Source organism: Sinocyclocheilus rhinocerous, unplaced genomic scaffold, assembly GCF_001515625.1.
Source record: "Sinocyclocheilus rhinocerous isolate Xijiao unplaced genomic scaffold, SAMN03320098_v1.1 scaffold671, whole genome shotgun sequence".
Classification (NCBI taxonomy): Eukaryota; Metazoa; Chordata; class Actinopteri; order Cypriniformes; family Cyprinidae; genus Sinocyclocheilus; species Sinocyclocheilus rhinocerous.
In genome coordinates this window covers 1,307,038-1,326,284 of record NW_015625021.1, presented here as the reverse complement: position 1 = coordinate 1,326,284, position 19,247 = coordinate 1,307,038, and the positions used below count along the sequence as shown (strand labels likewise).

The 19,247-nt window shown below is 33.1% G+C and overlaps 1 protein-coding gene across 1 annotated transcript in view; it reads left to right on the top strand.

Moving 5' to 3' along the window:
• Positions 1 to 19,247, top strand: part of LOC107747670 (echinoderm microtubule-associated protein-like 6) — a 57,617-nt gene that overhangs the window by 15,306 nt on the left and 23,064 nt on the right. The window contains 19 exon segments of the mRNA XM_016562267.1: positions 711 to 870; positions 1,942 to 2,040; positions 3,868 to 3,936; positions 4,327 to 4,512; positions 4,737 to 4,872; positions 8,006 to 8,207; positions 9,399 to 9,536; positions 9,616 to 9,872; positions 11,543 to 11,752; positions 11,830 to 11,997; positions 12,986 to 13,092; positions 13,882 to 13,982; positions 14,449 to 14,635; positions 14,900 to 15,005; positions 16,010 to 16,055; positions 16,057 to 16,139; positions 16,537 to 16,739; positions 16,844 to 16,955; positions 18,574 to 18,701. Of these exon segments, the coding sequence (XP_016417753.1) occupies positions 711 to 870; positions 1,942 to 2,040; positions 3,868 to 3,936; positions 4,327 to 4,512; positions 4,737 to 4,872; positions 8,006 to 8,207; positions 9,399 to 9,536; positions 9,616 to 9,872; positions 11,543 to 11,752; positions 11,830 to 11,997; positions 12,986 to 13,092; positions 13,882 to 13,982; positions 14,449 to 14,635; positions 14,900 to 15,005; positions 16,010 to 16,055; positions 16,057 to 16,139; positions 16,537 to 16,739; positions 16,844 to 16,955; positions 18,574 to 18,701 (2,698 nt within the window).

Below are 19,247 nucleotides of genomic sequence, written 5' to 3'. Positions count from 1 at the left end.
ATCCATATTAAGTTTTAGAAAAATAGAGTTGAGCCATACTTTTATTTCCTGCATGCAAATAGAAATTTGGTCAATTTGGGTGGATAGAGAAGGCCTGCAAGATGTGTAAATTTGAATGTCATCAGAATAAAAATGATAGCTAAAGCCATGATGCTGTAGAATCAGACCCAATCGTAAAATATAAATGATAAACAGCAAAGGCCCAAGAATGGAACCCTGGGGGACGCCTTGTTTCAGGGGGGCAGTAGGAGATCTGAAATCCTGAACAGAGATGTAGAACTGTCTATCAAGGAGGTATTAAGAGATCCAGGAAAGAGTAGTACCAGATATACCCACATCCGAGAGGCGAGAAATAAGCAAATCATGAGAGATCGTATCGAAGGCAGAGCTGAGTTCAAGTAGCAGAAGTAAAAATAGTGAGCCAGTGTCGCAAGAAAGTAATAAATCGTTCACTACCTTTACAAGGGCAGGTTCAGTACTATGTAGTAGACGGAAGCCAGACTGAAATGTTTTTATATATTTATGATATATTAGTATATAATGTTTTTATATAAGATATTTATAAGTAACTCAAATGAAGCTTTTTAATGTCTTTCAATATTTCAGTTCTCTTTTTTCTTCTCTTTTATTTTCTTTGCTTTGCTTTTCTTCTCTTTTCTGTCTGTCTTTCTGTCAGTGTATCTCACGGCGCGTGTCTCTTCTGTTCTCAGTCTAGCGCTGCATCCGGATAAGATCCAGGTGGCCACAGGTCAGGTTGGGAAGGATCCGTATATCTGCGTGTGGGACTCGTACGCTCTGACCACCGTGTCCATCCTCAGAGACGTTCACACGCACGGTGTGGCCTGTCTGGCCTTCGACACCGACGGCCAGGTGAGTCACATGACTTCCTGCACGGCTCTCTGAAATACTTCATTCTGATTGGCTGCATTCTCAAATACATAAGCAATAAACGTATTAATATGAACATATTTTTGTCATATTTCGGGGTGTAACAATACATGGCTTGACGCACAATACTGATCTCATGATACGATACTTTCACTATACTTTCAACAAACTACAGTTAAAATGGTACTTTTTTATTATTACGTCTAAGTTATATGATAAATGGTTAACAAAATAAGATACACAATAGAAATATTCATGATTCTGCTTAGTTAAAATATTATTATTGTTAGAAACTTCTGCGTTCTGTCTCATAATACACTTATGTGTCAGTTTATAATATCTGCATTAGGTCACAGTAGAGTGAGTTTTAAGAAAAAACATTGAGTATTAATCTCATACTGTCACTCTGAAATAGACCAGAAGGGGGGAAATCCCCCCATACAAATCGCACCCTATATATATATATATATATATATATATATATAATGTATTAATAGTAATTAACATGGAAGCTCAAATGTGTGATTTAAAAAAAAAAAAATGTTTTACCATATTTGATGCGCTCTTTATATGCGTTAATCATGGTCTTTATGTGAACAAACACCTAAACAGAAATAACCATAAAAATAGCCCCCTATATATATATATATATATATATATATATATATAATGTATTAATAGTAATTAACATGGAAGCTCAAATGTGTGATTTAAAAAAAAAAAAATGTTTTACCATATTTGATGCGCTCTTTATATGCGTTAATCATGGTCTTTATGTGAACAAACACCTAAACAGAAATAAGAAAATAAGAAATGCTTCTTTGTCAGCTAGCTGAAATAAAAAATGTTTTGTGTATTTTATTTTAGCTTAGTTTATTTTATTTCAAGTAACAAAATTTTTTTAATTGTTTTAATTTTAGTTTCAGTCTTATTTTTAGGTAACTATATTAACCCTGAGTAGTATTGTTATTAAAATCAGATTACCTTCATCTGTGTGCAAATGCTCTCATCTAACGGCTTATTTTGTCCTGTCTTGTGTTTTTGAACATTCAGCGTTTAGCGTCTGTGGGACTTGATGCCAAAAACACGGTGTGCGTGTGGGACTGGAAAAAGGGGCGTGTCTTAGCCACCGCCACGGGACATTCTGATAGGGTAAGAACAGAACTGACTGTTCCTCATTACCGACAGTTAATTACATCAAAACCGCACAGTCCAGCATTTCATTCATTAGGCCAGAAAGTTTGTGACTTTAGTGCATGAAGTGAAAAGCACAGAAAGTGCCCATCCAGTCGACACATGGTAGGACTGTTTCCATAGCAACAGATGCTACACCTCAGTGATGTGAATGAATAACCGTTAAGAGCGTTATGAATAAGTTATTGTGTTGTGCTACAGTACAAAGGAGCATTTCAATGCACGAACTGACAGACAACACACACACACACACACACGCTCAGTGTGAAGGGAGTCTGAAGCCTCAGCAGAGATGACAGAGCAGCTTAGTGAAGAACCACAGACACCACAAGACTCCCTAAGGTGCCATTAAAACCCTGCTGTCTTCTCGCTGCTGTTCCAGCGCAACAGCTTCACTGCCGGGTCTGCCAATGGAATATAAAGCAATTTAGAGTTTATATCGTTTGCATTTTATATTCATGCATTTGGCAGAAGCTTTTATCTGAAGCACAGATAAAAGTACATTGCATTCAAGGTATATGATTGATCACTTCATGCATTCCCTGGAAATCGAACCCGTTGCTAGCGGCATGATCTACTGTTTGAGCAACAAGAAGGCTTTATGAAGTGTTTATTTGCAGATAATGCATGCAAATAATGAAGAAATCACATTGTTTGAAAGATAAATGGATAGTTTAAAATGAAGAATTATGGAAAGAAGAAAAATGATGTTGATTAAGATGCTTAATGCATTGTTCTTGTTATAAATTGCTGAATTTTTAGCTAATTAGCAAGCATGACTATAATTACACAGCCCTGGATCTTGAAAAAAAATAAAAAATAATTTGCCAAAAATATCTGAAGAAAAACGTATTTTATTTCATGTTATGTAATAATATAACTAAAACCTAAATAAAATCAATAAAAACCATATAGAGATATGAAAAAAAAAACTTATAAAAATGACAAAACACGCTACAAAGTCACTACAAACTTGAACTAAAATTTAAATGAAAGTGGAAAATATAAAAAAAATTTAATTCAAAATTCTTATTCAAAATATTAATAAAAAATACTAGTATCCCAATTATACTAAATATAACAGCTGATTTGCCTAATTTGATGATGCTGAGTTCAAAAATAACAATAAAAACTTTCCAACATGCAGTTTTTTCCCACTTTTTAAAAAGTATGTATGTATCTGCTTTAATGCATTTATCAAAATAACAAAAGCAGTAAAATTGGTTTTAATGACCAAAAAAATTCAAAATTGATCATTTAAATTACAGTCTGCAAAAATCAGGATCATGCATAAAATAATGTCTTCAGAATCATTCAATAATATCTTCAAGACATTCAATGTCTTCAGAATCAGTCATGTGAAAATTGGCTGAGAATTGAGCAAATCATTGGGATGTGGCTCAGATTCAGATAAGAATCATAGCTTTGTGGTGTTTTTCTGCTGATTAAGAGATAATACGAGAATTCTTCACCTTACTAATGGTTGTTGAAAGCAAAAATGCTATGAAATGCATCATATTTTATGAGAAAGTGTGTCGTGTTTGAGCAAAACCGCCACTATTTTTAGAATCAGCACCTCAAAATTAGTAAGAAACAAGTATTGGATTTTATTCAGCAAATATGATTTCAGGTATTTGCATTATAATTTCCATTATCTTTTGCATTGTGTATAATTTTAGAGACTTTTGCTTAATTCAGTGTAATCAGTTTTGGCGTTATGAAAGTTATGGGAGATGTTGTGGAAGAGTTGACATGTTTATTCCACCTGTTTGTGCTGCGTTTCAGATCTTTGATATTTCCTGGGACCCGTTTGTGCTGCACAGACTGGTGAGCTGCGGAGTCAAGCACATTAAAGTGAGTCAAACCTCTGAGACAAAGTTCACTCGAACCCGCTCTCGGAAACAAATAAATGAGGCATCACTGGAAAACATGCCGTAATTTATTCCTCCTTTCCTTTCTTGTTTTCATCTTTACTGCAAATGCAATGCTTTTTCATAGACTTCAAGAAATGCATTAACATACTGAACAACTGAGACAGAAGAATATAATTTAAAGCCAAAAATCTAATTCTGTCTGATTTCGTCAACCTGTATGACTTTCCATTTAGTAAAAGTGAATGCACAGATGTCAAGCTCTAAAAACGAAGTTATGCATGCACAATATTTTAAGATTTAAAGCTAATTTGCATGAGCAACAAACTGAAATGAATTAAATATGGAGGTGATTTTCTCTTTTGTCTCATAGTTTTGGACATTATGTGGAAATGCATTGACACCAAAACGAGGGATCTTTGGAAAGACGGGGGACCTGCAAACCATCCTCTGCTTGGCAACGGCGAAAGATGAAGTGACGTATTCTGGAGCTCTAAATGGAGACATTTACGTGTGGAAGGGGCTCAACCTGACGAGAACGATACAGGCGGCCCATGGAGTGAGTGAAGCTCATCACACTTCCTACACCATCACTCCCACCACATATACATCAGCTGTGCGCTATAGCATCTCCATTAAAGGACATTCACTGAAGTTACAATTTATGATCAGACATTCAATGCATTGGCCATCTGTGTCATGCATCTGTGACATTAGTGAATATAGCATGTGGTGATGTGTGACCTGTTGCACATGCGTTTGTAAACTCTCGTTGTTCTGCAGGCAGGGATCTTCAGCATGCATTCATGTGAAGAAGGCTTCGCCACCGGTGGGCGGGACGGATGTGTGAGGCTGTGGGACGTGGATTTCAAACCCATCACCAAGATTGACCTCCGGGAGGCAGAACAGGGTTATAAAGGTAAAACATTGCAGCGGACCTTTTTCTTGCACTTTTGAAATAGTTTAATGTACTGTGTGACATGCTCATTCACAACACATCTTTGACTTCATTAAAGGGGTCATATGATGCTATTTTAAAGATCATTATTTTGTGTATTTGGTGTAACAGAATATGTTGACATGCTTTAATGTTCAAAAAACACATTATTTTTCAAATACTGTACTGTTCGGGTTTACAGTGTGGGGGCGTGTTAGAACGAGCCGTTTTAGGAGGGCGTGGTTGACTCTTAACTTTGATAAAGAATATCTCTTTGGATTTGAGACTTTAGTCTTTGCAACTTTACAGATCTTCTTTAAGCACCAAGAGCTTGTAACACTCCAAAGAGAAAGGAAAACTTGAAATCGCATCATATGACCCCTTTAACATTTACACAGCAAATAACTATTTCTAATCTGACCAAGTGTGAATTGCATGAATTGGTGGGACTTTGGAACGCATAGCGTGAATCTTTTTCCCGACTTTTGTTTTCTATTAAACAGTACAAAACATCAAACCATTAAGGCAGTACAGTTATAAAAAACATGTTTTTTATGGTTTAATTAAATTTTAATAATCAAAAAGGATGTTTAATCAATTGGATTCATAAAGCTTTAACAATTTAATAATTCATCGCACTTTTAACAATGACATTTCATTTTTTAATTTTCCTTGATTCCACTATTAATGGTTTCGTTAAATTTTAATAATCAAAAAGGAATCATGAAACTTGAACAATTTAGTAATTCGTTACATTTTTAACAATAATAGGGACTTTTCTGAAATTCTTGATTGTCTGTTTTGAGTGTTCTGGATTCTGTGTTTTATGACTTAATAAAAATCTATGATAAAAATGGCTGATAATCAAATGAACTACATCAATAAAAACTCACATCATAAAACTTAGATAATAATTGAATCTTTTAAAATGTTATCAAATGAAATGTGAACTAACAGAGACATTTTTGAACCCTAACAGAGGTTTACGAGTAAAATTAAAACATGGACTAAAAATTGTGTTTAATAAACTGTATTATTGCTATTAGTTAAAGCGAATTATATGTTAAACCAAACTTTTCTTTTGGCGGGTTGTAGTGAAGACCTCTGTCTGAAGATTAAGTGTACATTTCAATTTATTGATTTAAATTTTGCCAAATTCCATGACATTCTGTGTTAAACAGTAAATTCCATTTTTGTGACTGGATTCAGTGATTTTGTTTGTGTAAATAATAATAATAGTGTATATACTGTATAATAAGAATAATAGGGCTCTATGTAATGAACCACAAAAGCTTGTACCATTATTGGCCATTTTTCAAAAGGAAATCGCATTGCATCCATCGTTTGACTCCTTATGGAGGTACTGCAAACTCAGTATAGAAGGGATTGTGTCACCATGGCAACACGGCCTGCGCTTATATCACACGAGTGACAGTGTTTTCAGCAGATGTAAGTCTTGTAGCAATGAAGCTGTCAGCGCTTTCACAGCAGAAGACTGTCAGATAACTATCAGATCAGATCAGATCCGGTCAGTCTGAAACCGAAATCTCAGCAGATTTAACAAACCTCGCCGAACGCTTCCTGCTGGAAAGAAAAAAAACGGAAAATATCTCAATTGTTCATGCCAGACTTTTGCCGAGTGTCTTCTTCTGAAGTCTCCTGCTTCTCAGACATCTCTCCTGAGAAAATCACCCCAGTAATCTTTCAGAAGAGATCTCAACAGTGTCTCAAAGACTGTAATTAAGAGTCAGAGATCTCAATATGAACTCAAACGTTTCTCATCAGATGATCCGAGCTGCTCTTTTATAGCTCTGTACTCTTACTGGATGAAGACTTTTGACTCATTTGGATCAGAGAAGTCCATCAAACGTAACGATTCACACTGGGTTTATTTGTTTGACATTTTGCTGGTCTGTCCAATTTAGACTCCCATATAACACATTTTTTACTTTTTCTGCTTTAAAGGTTTATTTTTGAGTCTATACAGTCAGTTAATGAGCCAATTACATTCTGTCCTGCTTAAAACACCAGCTTATGACAGCTGATGAGTGTGAAGCTTTTTACACTCTATTTTACACAGCTATTTTTTTGTGATTATATTAATTGTTCAATACAATAATGTGTGTGTTTTTGAGCTCTTAATGTCGTCTTTTAGAAGTGGTGCTTTTTTCTAAGTAAAATAACGTTTGGTTTGGAGTTACTGGTTTAATTTCTTGTATGTGGATTTTTTTTATATACCTTGTAACATCGATTTTAATTTTTTTCTGCTAAGTAACAGTATTATTTATATACTTTTATTGGTTTTATTAGTATTTTGAATAAGCTTTAGCTTACGTTTGTTATGTGCTTTTGTCTTTTTAATGTATATAATATACAGTATACATGAATATGAATATATTTTGAAATTTTTGTATAATTATTTTTAATTTATATCTATTTCAGTTTTAGAAGTTTACTTTATAGTATTTCAGTTCTAATTTAATTGTTTTATTTTTTCATCTAGTATTTATATTTATATATTTAATTTTTATATATTTCTATTTAATATTTAAATTATTTGATTATTTTATCGTTTTTAATAGGCATGGCTTTATTTATTTATGTTTTTCATACTTATATTTTATCTATTTCCAGCTTTACTTCAGTTATTTCTTTATTTCAGTTTCTATGGTTTTCGTTTTAGAAAATGATAGCAGCACTGCTTTGTAATGTAATAATTGGCTTGATGGAGAAAATGCTTAAGTTAAAACACATCAAAAATTAGAAAACAAATGATGATTTAAAGTTATTCATAGAATTTTGAAAAATCATTTTGAAAAATATATAAAATTTTAAAAACTTTATAATGCAGCCCACCAGATCCAGATTAGATAAAGTCAAGTTGTTTTGTTTCCAACAACTTCTGCTTGTTTTTACAAACTGAGGGACACGTTTATGGTAATCTTAACCAGTTTTGAATGTTTAAACTAGTTAAGATGCCTGGACATCTTCCCGTGGACCTTAGTTAAAGTGTAGATGTCATATAATTTTCTAAAAATCCCAGTATTTGCTGATAACCAGGAATGCTTGGTGTTGGACTTTAATTTGATGAACCTGAATGACTCTTTCTCTCCAGGTCTGTCCATCCGCAGCGTGTGTTGGAGGGCTGACAGGATCCTGGCAGGAACTCAAGACAGCGAGATCTTCGAGGTGATGGTGAGAGACCGAGATAAACCGCTGCTGATCATGCAGGGTCATTCAGAGGGGGAGCTCTGGGCCCTCGACCTGCATCCCAAACAACCGCTGGCCGTCACAGGCAGCGACGATCGATCCGTACGGTCAGTCCAATCCTGCTATTGGATTTCAGTTCATGCCACATCAGTTCACACAGTAAACAATGGAGCAAGATGGGTGGAAATAGGATGTTTGGTTTTTCAGAATGTTTAAACTAGGGCTGGGCAATAAACGTTATTGTATTGAGATTGCGATAAACAATCTGGACATTTCACACTCAAACACACATGATGCTCGCAGTGTTTTCAGTGGCTGCATCTCAATTTATGAGACATGAACAAATTAACTTCATTTCCAAGAGCTGCTCTGTGAGTCACTACAGCAGCTTTACACTGTTTCATTTGAAAAAAAATACCATCAAATTCAATCTGAAATTGAAATATATTCACAACAAACTGTCAAAATAAATTCTGGTTTAACATGAAGAAATTATGACAAAATATAGTACCATTCTATACTAAAATGCCGTTCTTAATGTAATAATCATAATATTTTCATTTTTAAAGAATATCATACAACCAATATATTTTTTCATCCATGTTTTAGTTTATACAGTTCTGTTGTTCAGCATCTTATATGACAAAAAATAAATAAAAATGCAATATTTTGTTGTAAATTAATTTATATTTGTAATTGATTACCATTTAATTTGAGAAAAACTACTGTCAAATACACCCTGGGACTGAAACTAAAAACTGAAATGAAATCTTCACAACAAATCATCAAAATAAAAGCCTGGTTTAACTTTTTACTTCTCAAAGTAATAATAATAGTAATATTTTTATTTTTAAGGAATATCATATAACCAAGATAATTTTTCATCCATATTTGCATTTTACTTCACTAAAAAACTTGTTTTGATCAAAGTTATTTGTTATATATTTTATTTGATTACATTTGGAAAAACATTTAATTGTTAAAGTTTTATTAAATTTGCATTAAATGATCATCTATAAATATAGAAAAAAATTGAATACATAGAATTTAGGGGAAAATAAAATGGATTTATTGGGCCTTGATTAAAGTTAATTCTCAAGGTCTAACAAACATGTGGACTGCATTTCCTTCCCCATTAATAGTAAATGAATATTGTGATAAATATCAATATCGTGTAATATGGGGAAAATATTGTTGTAATATTTTTAGCCATATTACACAGCCCTAGATTAAGCATACAATACAGACATAAATATGGACAGGACACATTTTAATTTTCCTCAAACATGCTTGTTTAGACTGTGGAGTTTGTCCGAACACACGCTGATCGCTCGCTGTAACATGGAAGAGGCCGTTCGCAGCGTTTCCTTCAACAACGACGGTTCCCAGCTGGCTCTCGGCATGAAGGACGGCTCCTTCACTGTTCTTCGTGTCAGGTAATTGAATTTGGATCCCCTACACTTCATTATTTCAGCTTCATTATTCACAAACTGAGAGCCTGTCTGGTTTTCGAAGGGACATGACGGAGGTGGTCCACATCAAGGACAGGAAGGAGGTCATTCACGAGCTCAAGTTCTCACCCGATGGCTCTTATTTGGCCGTGGGCTCAAACGACGGGCTTGTGGACATCTACGCTGTGGCCCAACGCTATAAGAAAGTGGGAGAGTGCAACAAGTCCACCTGCTTCATAACACACCTGGACTGGTCCGTGGACAGCCGCTTCCTGCAGACCAACGATGGAGCTGGAGAACGATTCTTCTACAGGATGCCAAGTAAAAATAATTATTCATTTATAATGAATGGGAAAGTTGTGGAAATTATTGACACTTTACGATATGTATAAATTCCAAGCTGTATTTTCTTTCAAAAATTGTGCAATTTTTTGTTTGGTGAAGATGCGTGATAAAATACAAAATTCCAGTTAATTATGGGACATGAAAACCTGTTTGGAAACAGTCGATATTTATGCATTTTTTCATTAAGTCATTAAAATTTCGGAAGTCAGTATATATTGTTAAAGTTTTAAATCTTTATTCAAATATGCATTGTATAAATTACTAGGGTTTTCACAGTCATGAAAAACTGTTTCAGACCTGGAAAAGTCATAAAGCTATTTTAGTGAAGTTGGATGATAAAATGTTAAATTCCAGTTAATTATGGGACACGAAAACCTGTTTGGAAGCAATCAGTATTCATGCTTTTTTTTTTTTTTTTTATTATTATTAGGGTTTTCACAGTCATGAAAAATGATTTTAAAATTGTGATTTCCATCAAAAGCCTTCTCAGAAGTGGGTGCTTGTGAAAAAGATCTGGGAAATTCATTAATAATTAATGTGAAAGTCATGAAATTAAAATGTGAAAAGTCAGTATACATTGGGTATTTATGCAAATATTTATGATTTTCTTTTATTACAGAATTAATAATTTGTAATAATTAAAAATTAATAAAACTTTACAATTAATTTACATTTTTCACAGTCATGAAAGACAATTTTAAAATTATGATTTCCAGACCTGGAAAAGTCATGAAAAACCTTTTTAAAAGTGGCACTGGTGAAAAAAAAATCTTGGAATTTCATTAATCATCTATGACAATTAATGAAACTTTTTTTATTCATTTAAATTTTTAATGCAATATACGTTGTTAAAGTTTTAAATATTTATGCATTTAATATTTCTGCAAATATTTCTGCATGTTCTTAAATTGCTCTGGATTTCACAGTTATGAAAAATTAAAATTGTGATTTCCAGACCTGGAAAAGTCATGAAAACCCTTCTTAAAGGTGGTTGCTGGTGATAAAAAAGTTTTATAATTGATCAATAATTCATAGAAAGTCTTGAAAATTAACAACACTTTACAATTAATTTAAATTTCAAAAGTCAGTATGCATTGTTAAAGTTTTAAATATTTATGTTTTTAATATTTATGCAAATATGTTTGCATTTTATTAAATTAACAGGGTTTTCACCGTCATGAAAAACTATTTTAAAATTTTCCAAACCTGAAAAAGTCATTAAAAACCTTCTCAAAGGTGGTTGCTGGTCAAAAAACAGTCTTGAAAATTTGTTAATAATTAATGCAAAGCCATGAAAATTAATAACACTCTAGAATTAATTTACATTTTAAATGTCAATAGACATTTTTAAAGTTTTAAATATTTCACTCTGTGTTTCTGTAGAGGAAATTTCTCCCGCAAGCAAGTTAACAATATGACATCAGTTCAAATTCAAGTTTTAAAACATTTTTGACTCATTTTGGATATTAAAAAGTCTCCAGGAATTCACAACAAAGACATTCTATATGATTTTTGAAAATCTTTGTCCAGCAATCAACAACGCTGCAAAGGTCATGAAACCCTGAATTACATACTGCACTGTAAGGTATTTTATTAATCATATCATGCTTATAATTGTCCTAACTGTTGTTCCTCTGTGTCTATAGCCGGTAAATTCCTGCCGAAGGAGGAAGCCAAAGGAATCCATTGGATGACGTGGACCTGTGTTCTTGGAACTGAGGTCAACGGAATCTGGCCTAAATATTCCAACGTGAACGACATCAATTCTGTGGATGCAAACTACGGCAGTGCAGTGCTGGTGACGGGCGACGACTTCGGCCTCGTCAAACTCTTCCGATTCCCTTGTCTTAAAAAAGGTCAGCTCGGTTATCCAGATATCTGTGTGATCCGTGCTGAATAAACCAGTGTGTGCTAACAAATGTGACTCTTTCAGCTGCCAAATTCAAGAAATACATCGGCCACTCTGCCCATGTGACCAATGTGCGCTGGTCACATGACCTGCAGTGGGTTCTGAGCACGGGCGGAGCCGATCACTCCGTCTTCCAGTGGAGGTTTCTGCCGGAGGGAGTCATGAACGGAGTTCTGAAGCCGCTGCTGCAAGGTGAAGCTCATTTATTTTAGTTTATTATGGGACATGAAAACCTGTTCGGAAACAGTTGGCATTTATGCATTATTGAAAATACTAGGTTTTCGCAAATAATGAAGCATATGGAAATGTCAGGGAATTTTAAAATTGTGATTTTTTTTTTTTTAGACCTGGAAAAGTGATCAAAAACCTTCTCAAATGCGGCGTTGTCAAAAAAAAGGTGTTGGAAATTCATTAATAGTCAATGGTAAAGTCGTGAAAAGTAATGACACTTTATGGTTCATCTACATTTTAAAGGTCAATATTTATGCAAATATTTTATGCATTTTTAGTAAATAAAATCTTAACATTTGAAAATTAAGAATTAAAAAAAAAAACTAGTTTTGTAACTTGCAGTGTAAAATAAAATAATTATTAGGCCTAAGATATTTTGTTTTATTTTACAGTATAATTGTAATTTCCAACAATAATGTTTATAATGTTATTTTTATGATTGTTAAAACACTTAATAATAATCAATAGTAATTAAAAAATAACACATAATATAATCATATATTTAGATTTAATTAATATAATAATATAATAAATAATTAGTATAAATAATATAAAATAATAATAATAAAAGCTCTATACATACCGATACATGCAGCCTTATGTATAATAATTTTAAGATAAAAAAATAAAATACTTATTAAAAATATTAGATATTTTATCTGTTTGCTTGCATGTCATGTGACCACAAACCAACATCAACCAATCATGAACTTGTGAATGTGTCATTAAATTATTGAAATATTAAGTTGAAATCTCAGGGGTAGTGTAAGTAAATATTTTACGTCTAAAGGATTCGGCTGACAAAAAAGTTTGGGAAGCCCTGAATAAAAATGAGTATAGTGTTTTTAATTGTACATTTTATTTTGACATTTCGATTGAAAGTTTGGACTGAAATGAGTGAACTACAGAGAAAGCAGAAATTCTGAAAGCAGTGTTTTCTCGTTCACAGAGAGCTACGCCGACTCTAACAGCGGCGACTCTGACTCTGACCTCTCCGACGTTCCCGAGCTGGACTCAGACATCGAACAGGAGGCCCAGATGAACTACGAGCGTCAGGCAAGAGACACTTAAACCCCAACAAAATCCAAGATCCCAAACTGAGCGGGTCTTATGTCGAGTGTTTTATGTAACAGTCATGCTCGGCTGTTTTCTTCCTGTTCCTCTCATTATTTTCACAGCTGATTTAGCCGGCTGCTGTTGCCCTTTATGCTTTTTCTGAATCTCTGAATGTGTCTCTAGTGGATTTCTCCCTGTAACTCTTCTCCCAAACAACCCTCAGGTGTATAAGGAAGATCTTCCTCAGCTCAAGAAGAGACTGGCTGGATCTCTGAAGAGGCAGAAAGCTCCGGACGAGGGGCTGGGTTTTTCTTGATTTTTTAAATTTTTTAAAGAATTTTCTTTTATTGCTTTTCAAATATATATATATATATATATATATATATAACCCACATCTTAGAAAACCAGCTGAGAAACTTTAAGATTTAAATTAAAAGAGTTAAAATTAATGTTAAATTGGATTTTTTTTTTCCCCCTATGAACTTTGTGTATTCTGACAAAATCTATGAATTCTATGAATTTTTTGTGTATTCTGACAAAATCCATTTTCAAACTTTTATTTTTAAATTTTTTTACACAGTTTTTATTCAAAATCCAAGATCCCAAACTGAGCGGGTCTTATGTCGAGTGTTTTATGTAACAGTCATGCTCGGCTGTTTTCTTCCTGTTCCTCTCATTATTTTCACAGCTGATTTAGCCGGCTGCTGTTGCCCTTTATGCTTTTTCTGAATCTCTGAATGTGTCTCTAGTGGATTTCTCCCTGTAACTCTTCTCCCAAACAACCCTCAGGTGTATAAGGAAGATCTTCCTCAGCTCAAGAAGAGACTGGCTGGATCTCTGAAGAGGCAGAAAGCTCCGGACGAGGGGCTGCGTCTGCAGTTCGTCCATGGGTAAATTCACTGCAAACATTATGATGTGTTTGGTATGAACACAGTGTGTGTCCATATCTTTTACCCTCTCTTGGGTTATAAATTGTATTGTATGTATAAAAAATTTTCTAAATTTTAATTATATATATATATATTTATATATAGATTTTATTTATCCTATGAACTTTGTGTATTCTGACAAAATCTATGAATTCTATGAATTTTTTGTGTATTCTGACAAAATCCATTTTCAAACTTTTATTTTTAAATTTTTTTACACAGTTTTTATTCGTAACAGGTTATATATAACCTAAATGCAAATGTGAGAAAGTTGAGTTTTGTTAAAATGAATGCTAAATAGTTTTTTTCTATAAACTTAATATATTTCAGAGCCTAAACATTTTTTGGAATCGAATGCTTCTCTCTGCTGACATTAGCAGAGCTGATAGCTGCAGTGGTTGTTGACTGGTGTGTGTCTGTGTCTCAGGTACAGGGGCTGCGACTGCAGGAATAATCTGTTCTACACTCAGGCCGGTGAGGTGGTGTATCATGTGGCGGCTGTGGCGGTGGTGTATAACAGACAGCAGCACACGCAGCGCTTTTACCTCGGTCATGACGACGATATCCTGAGCCTCACTGTGCATCCGCTCAAAGATTACGTGGCCACCGGACAGGTGAGAGCTTTACGACTCAAACTGTTGTCCACAAATCAGATTTCAAGATCGGATCAGATTTGATAGGGTTTTCCCCCAAACAGATTTCTATCAAATATGCCTAACAGTTGGATTTGAGCTGTCAGTGCACAGCCTTATTTCAGATCATATTACCTTCGGTTGGTGATAATTTTATGGAGTGTGTATTTTCTGTAAGGCGTGGTAATAAATGTGACGTGCGTGTAGATCATGCAGATGTTGAGCTGGTGTGTTTGTGTGTGTCAGGTGGGTCGAGATCCAGCCATCCATGTGTGGGACATCCAGACACTCAAGTGTTTATCTCTGCTGAAGGGTCAACATCAGCGCGGGGTTTGTGCTCTGGAGTTCACAGGTCAGACCACCACATCATTTGCATTGAAACCAGTAATAAAATGCATCTCTTTTAATGTTTATTTATTTAATCCTACTTTTATTTTTGAAACTTTTGAAATGCAATAAATTATATTAAAACAATTTTTTTATTTGAATTAGTTTTCAAGGATGCATTTTTCATTTTCATTTAACTCAATGTACTAAAAGAAATAAAACAAAAACTAAAAAATTAATAAAAACTATGTAGACAAAAAATGTAAACTAATAAAATGTCAAAATGCACATTTTTAAAAAAAACAGTTAAAAAATACAAATTTTTAAACGAACTAAAATTTAATGAAAACTGAAAATATAAAAATAAAAACTAATTTGAAGTACTAAATATAAAATAATAAAATATTAACTATAATAGTAATAATAGTTAAATTTATAAAACTTACATTTCACCAGGGTAAAATGTATATATAACTTTGAAATACAATAAATTACTTGTATTTTAATTAGTTGACAAAGACACCTTCCTTATTTAAATTTAACTCAAATATACTAAAATAAATAAACCTAAAATAATAAAAAACTAAATAGATGTATCAAAAATTTTAAACTATAAAAAAAAAAAAAAAATTCACAACAAAAGTTCTAAACTTTAAAATTAAAATTAAAATAGAAAATAAAAATGAATTCAAAATATTAAGTATAAAATAAAATATTAACTATAATAATTTCTCAGTGATACTAAAATAACTCTGCATATTACATGGAAATCAGCTGAGAAACTGGAGATTTGAGTTAAAATTAATGTTAAATAGTTTTTTCCCCCCATAAACTTGATGTATTTCAGAGTGTGCTAATGTTTTTAATAATTACATTGAAGCATTAAATATTCTGACAAAATTCCCTGGTTTCAAGCAAAGTAATCCAATGCATCTCCATTAATGTTTCCAGAATCTTATTTTTATACAATTTACAACTGCTTAAAGCATTTTTGCGTCACATTCTGTTACTTCACTTTCTCAAATCTAGCGGACGGCAAGAGTTTAGTGTCTGTGGGAATCGACGAAGATCATGATCTTTGTGGTGAAAGGAAACCCGTTCCGCATGGACAAACTGCTGACGGTGGGATTGAAACACATCAAGTTCTGGCTGCACACAGGTGAGATTCATTTGTTTTTTAGAGAGAGTCTTGCATCCTAAATCACGGCAGTAGCACTTGTTTTCAGCTTAAGATGTTTGTTATATGTGCAGACAGTGTTTTTACTGAAATATCTGAAGCATAAGCTCTTGCCCATCTCTCTCACGAGAACATGACTGTAAGGAGAATCTGCCACATCACATCGAGCCGTCATAAGCTGATGTGACCGTTTCGCCAACTTTACCATCAGCACGCCGTATTTTACCAATTAAATGTGAGCGAGAGCTTTAAAAAGAGCTCAGTGAGTCGAAACCAAATGCTCCAGTAACTGAATTACTCTCTGTGAACTAATGCTTTGGATGCTTTTTCCTCTGGATAAATGAAAACGCATTTGCCTGATGTTTATTTCTCACTCCAGGAGGAGGTTTAACATTTAAAAGAGGCATTTTCGGGAATCTCGGTAGGCAGGAGACCATGATGTCCGCCTGCTACGGACGCTCGGAGGATCTGGTGTTTTCTGGGGCGACGACGGGTGACGTGTACATCTGGAAAGACACGACGCTCATGAAGAGCATCAAAGCTCACGACGGGCCCGTGTTTGCCATGTGCTCTCTGGATAAGGTGAGCTGATTTTGCCACAGGTACATGGTATCCTGCTTAGAAATGTAGATAAACAGCAGGTGGAATGCATTTCTCAGCTGTTAATGGTGTGTTGTGACCTGAAGGGTTTTGTGACGGGGGGTAAAGATGGAGTTGTTGAGCTGTGGGACGACATGTTCGAGAGATGTCTGAAGACGTACGCCATCAAGAGGGCAGCGCTCTCGCCTTCATCTAAGGGTAATTATAAATCCTCAAAACAGACCATTTTTACAATGAAATAAATGGACTATATTTTGTTTCAGTAATATTTGAAGAGTTTATTTGCAAAAACAGATAACTCCGTTTTTTTTTGTTTTTTTTCCAAAAATCATGGTTTTTATAATATTATCATGTTTTTATTGTGTTAGTTAGCTGGGGTTTTTTAGTTATTTTTTAACCTAGTCAAAATAACCCAACTGCAGTTTGATTGAGATTAATTGGAATGCACAATGAAAAAACATGATTTCTGAGAATTGTTAAAAACAGAGTTATCTGTTTTTGCAAATTAACTCTTCATTTATTAGTTAATATTTAGTATTGTGAGGGGATTTCATGGTACTCAACATTATTTACCTCCAAAAAATAAACTATTTATTTGCAAATAATAATAATATGTAAATATAAATATTAGAAAAACAATTAATATTATTTTTAATTATTGCAGTGCTTTTTTATTAAATGTATGTACTACAGTATATTTCAATAATATTTATTATTTTATATTTTATATTGTGAGATTTCATGGTACTCGACCATATTACCTCTAAAAAATATTATTTCTATATAAAATAATAATAATATGGAAATATAAATATTAGAAAAAAAACTATTAATGTTATTTTTAATTATTGCATTATTTTTTGTAATGAGTGTACTGTATTTTGTCTCAATCATATTTATTATTTAATATTTTGTATTTAATGGTACAATACAGCTCTAAAACACGTCTTATTTCTATAAAAAATAATACAATACAAATATTAATAAAATAATACATATTATTTTCAATTAATACAGTGTTTGATTTTGTTTAGTGATGTACTATAAATTAATGTACTATATTTTGTTTTCTAATATTTATTATTTAATATTTTTGTATTTTGACAGGATCTGATGGTACTAGACATTTTACACTATTTGTTTCTATATGAAATGCAAATATTAGAAAACCATTAATATTTTCAATAAATACATTGTTTGTTAAATTAATACACTGTTTAACATTGTTTATGAGTTGAATGTACTATATTTTGTATTATCATGAGATTTAATGGTACTAGACAATATTTACCTCGAAATTCTATGCTATTTCTATATAAAATACAAATATTAGAAAAATCCTATTATTTTTGATGAATACAGTGTTTATGCTAAATGAATACATTGTTTAACTTTGAAATAAATGTACTGAATGTTTCAATAGTATTTATTTTTTTATATTTTGTATTGTTTTAGGGAGTTCGTGGTTCTCAACAATATTTACCTCTAAATAATACACAATTTTTTTTTTAGATAAAATAATGCAAATATTAGAAAAATGATGCATATTATTTTCAGTTAATACAGGCGGATCTGTATTAGCATCTGTTAGGAGATTTGGATATATATTCAGACAATATGAAGGGCTACTTCATAATGGCAGATTTGTAGTTTGTACCCCCAAAAAATACTCTGTATTTCCTATGCGGTTTCTATGGTGGTCATTTTTGTCAAAAGTCACCGCATTTCCTACAATTATGATGTAGTAAAAATGACAAAACTTACAAATCACAGACCTTCAGAGGGTTACGCTTGTATAATAAAACTTGTTGTTTAGGACTGCTGTTAGAGGACAACCCGTCCATCAGAGCGATCACTCTGGGACACGGACACATTCTGGTCGGCACCAAAAACGGAGAGATCCTGGAGATCGACAAGAGCGGCCCCATGACTTTACTCGTACAGGTGCGTGTCACGCTCAAATATACAGCTGCAAATCCAGATGCAGAATAACAAAATCAAACCAGTAGCGATGTAACGAGTCACTCAACTCACGATTCCATTCGATTCACCATTTAGATTTCACGATTCGATTTTCTCACGATTTTTTTAACAAAATGAGATTAAAGACAAATTATACAGTAAATGAGGTGTCCTTTTATTAGGCTATTGCTGCACGTTTCTTTGTGAAATTGAAATATAACAAAACTAAATCGAAATTTTAAAACAAACCCCAAATCAAATAAATAAGTTACACAAATAAAAGAAATCTCTTCATATAAACAAACTAAGGCTTTGTCTGTGCTCTTTCCATTTAAAATTAGAGGCAACCACTGCATTTTACTCATGATCCAAACAAAGATGCAGCATACATGCAGCATGAGCAGTTTTTAATCTAAATTACATTGTATAATTTCGAAATTTGAAGCAAAAACAAAATGGTTTGACTTCAGTTTTGTGAAAATATACATACAAATATCTGCATGAAACAGAAACAGCAGACGAGCTGAA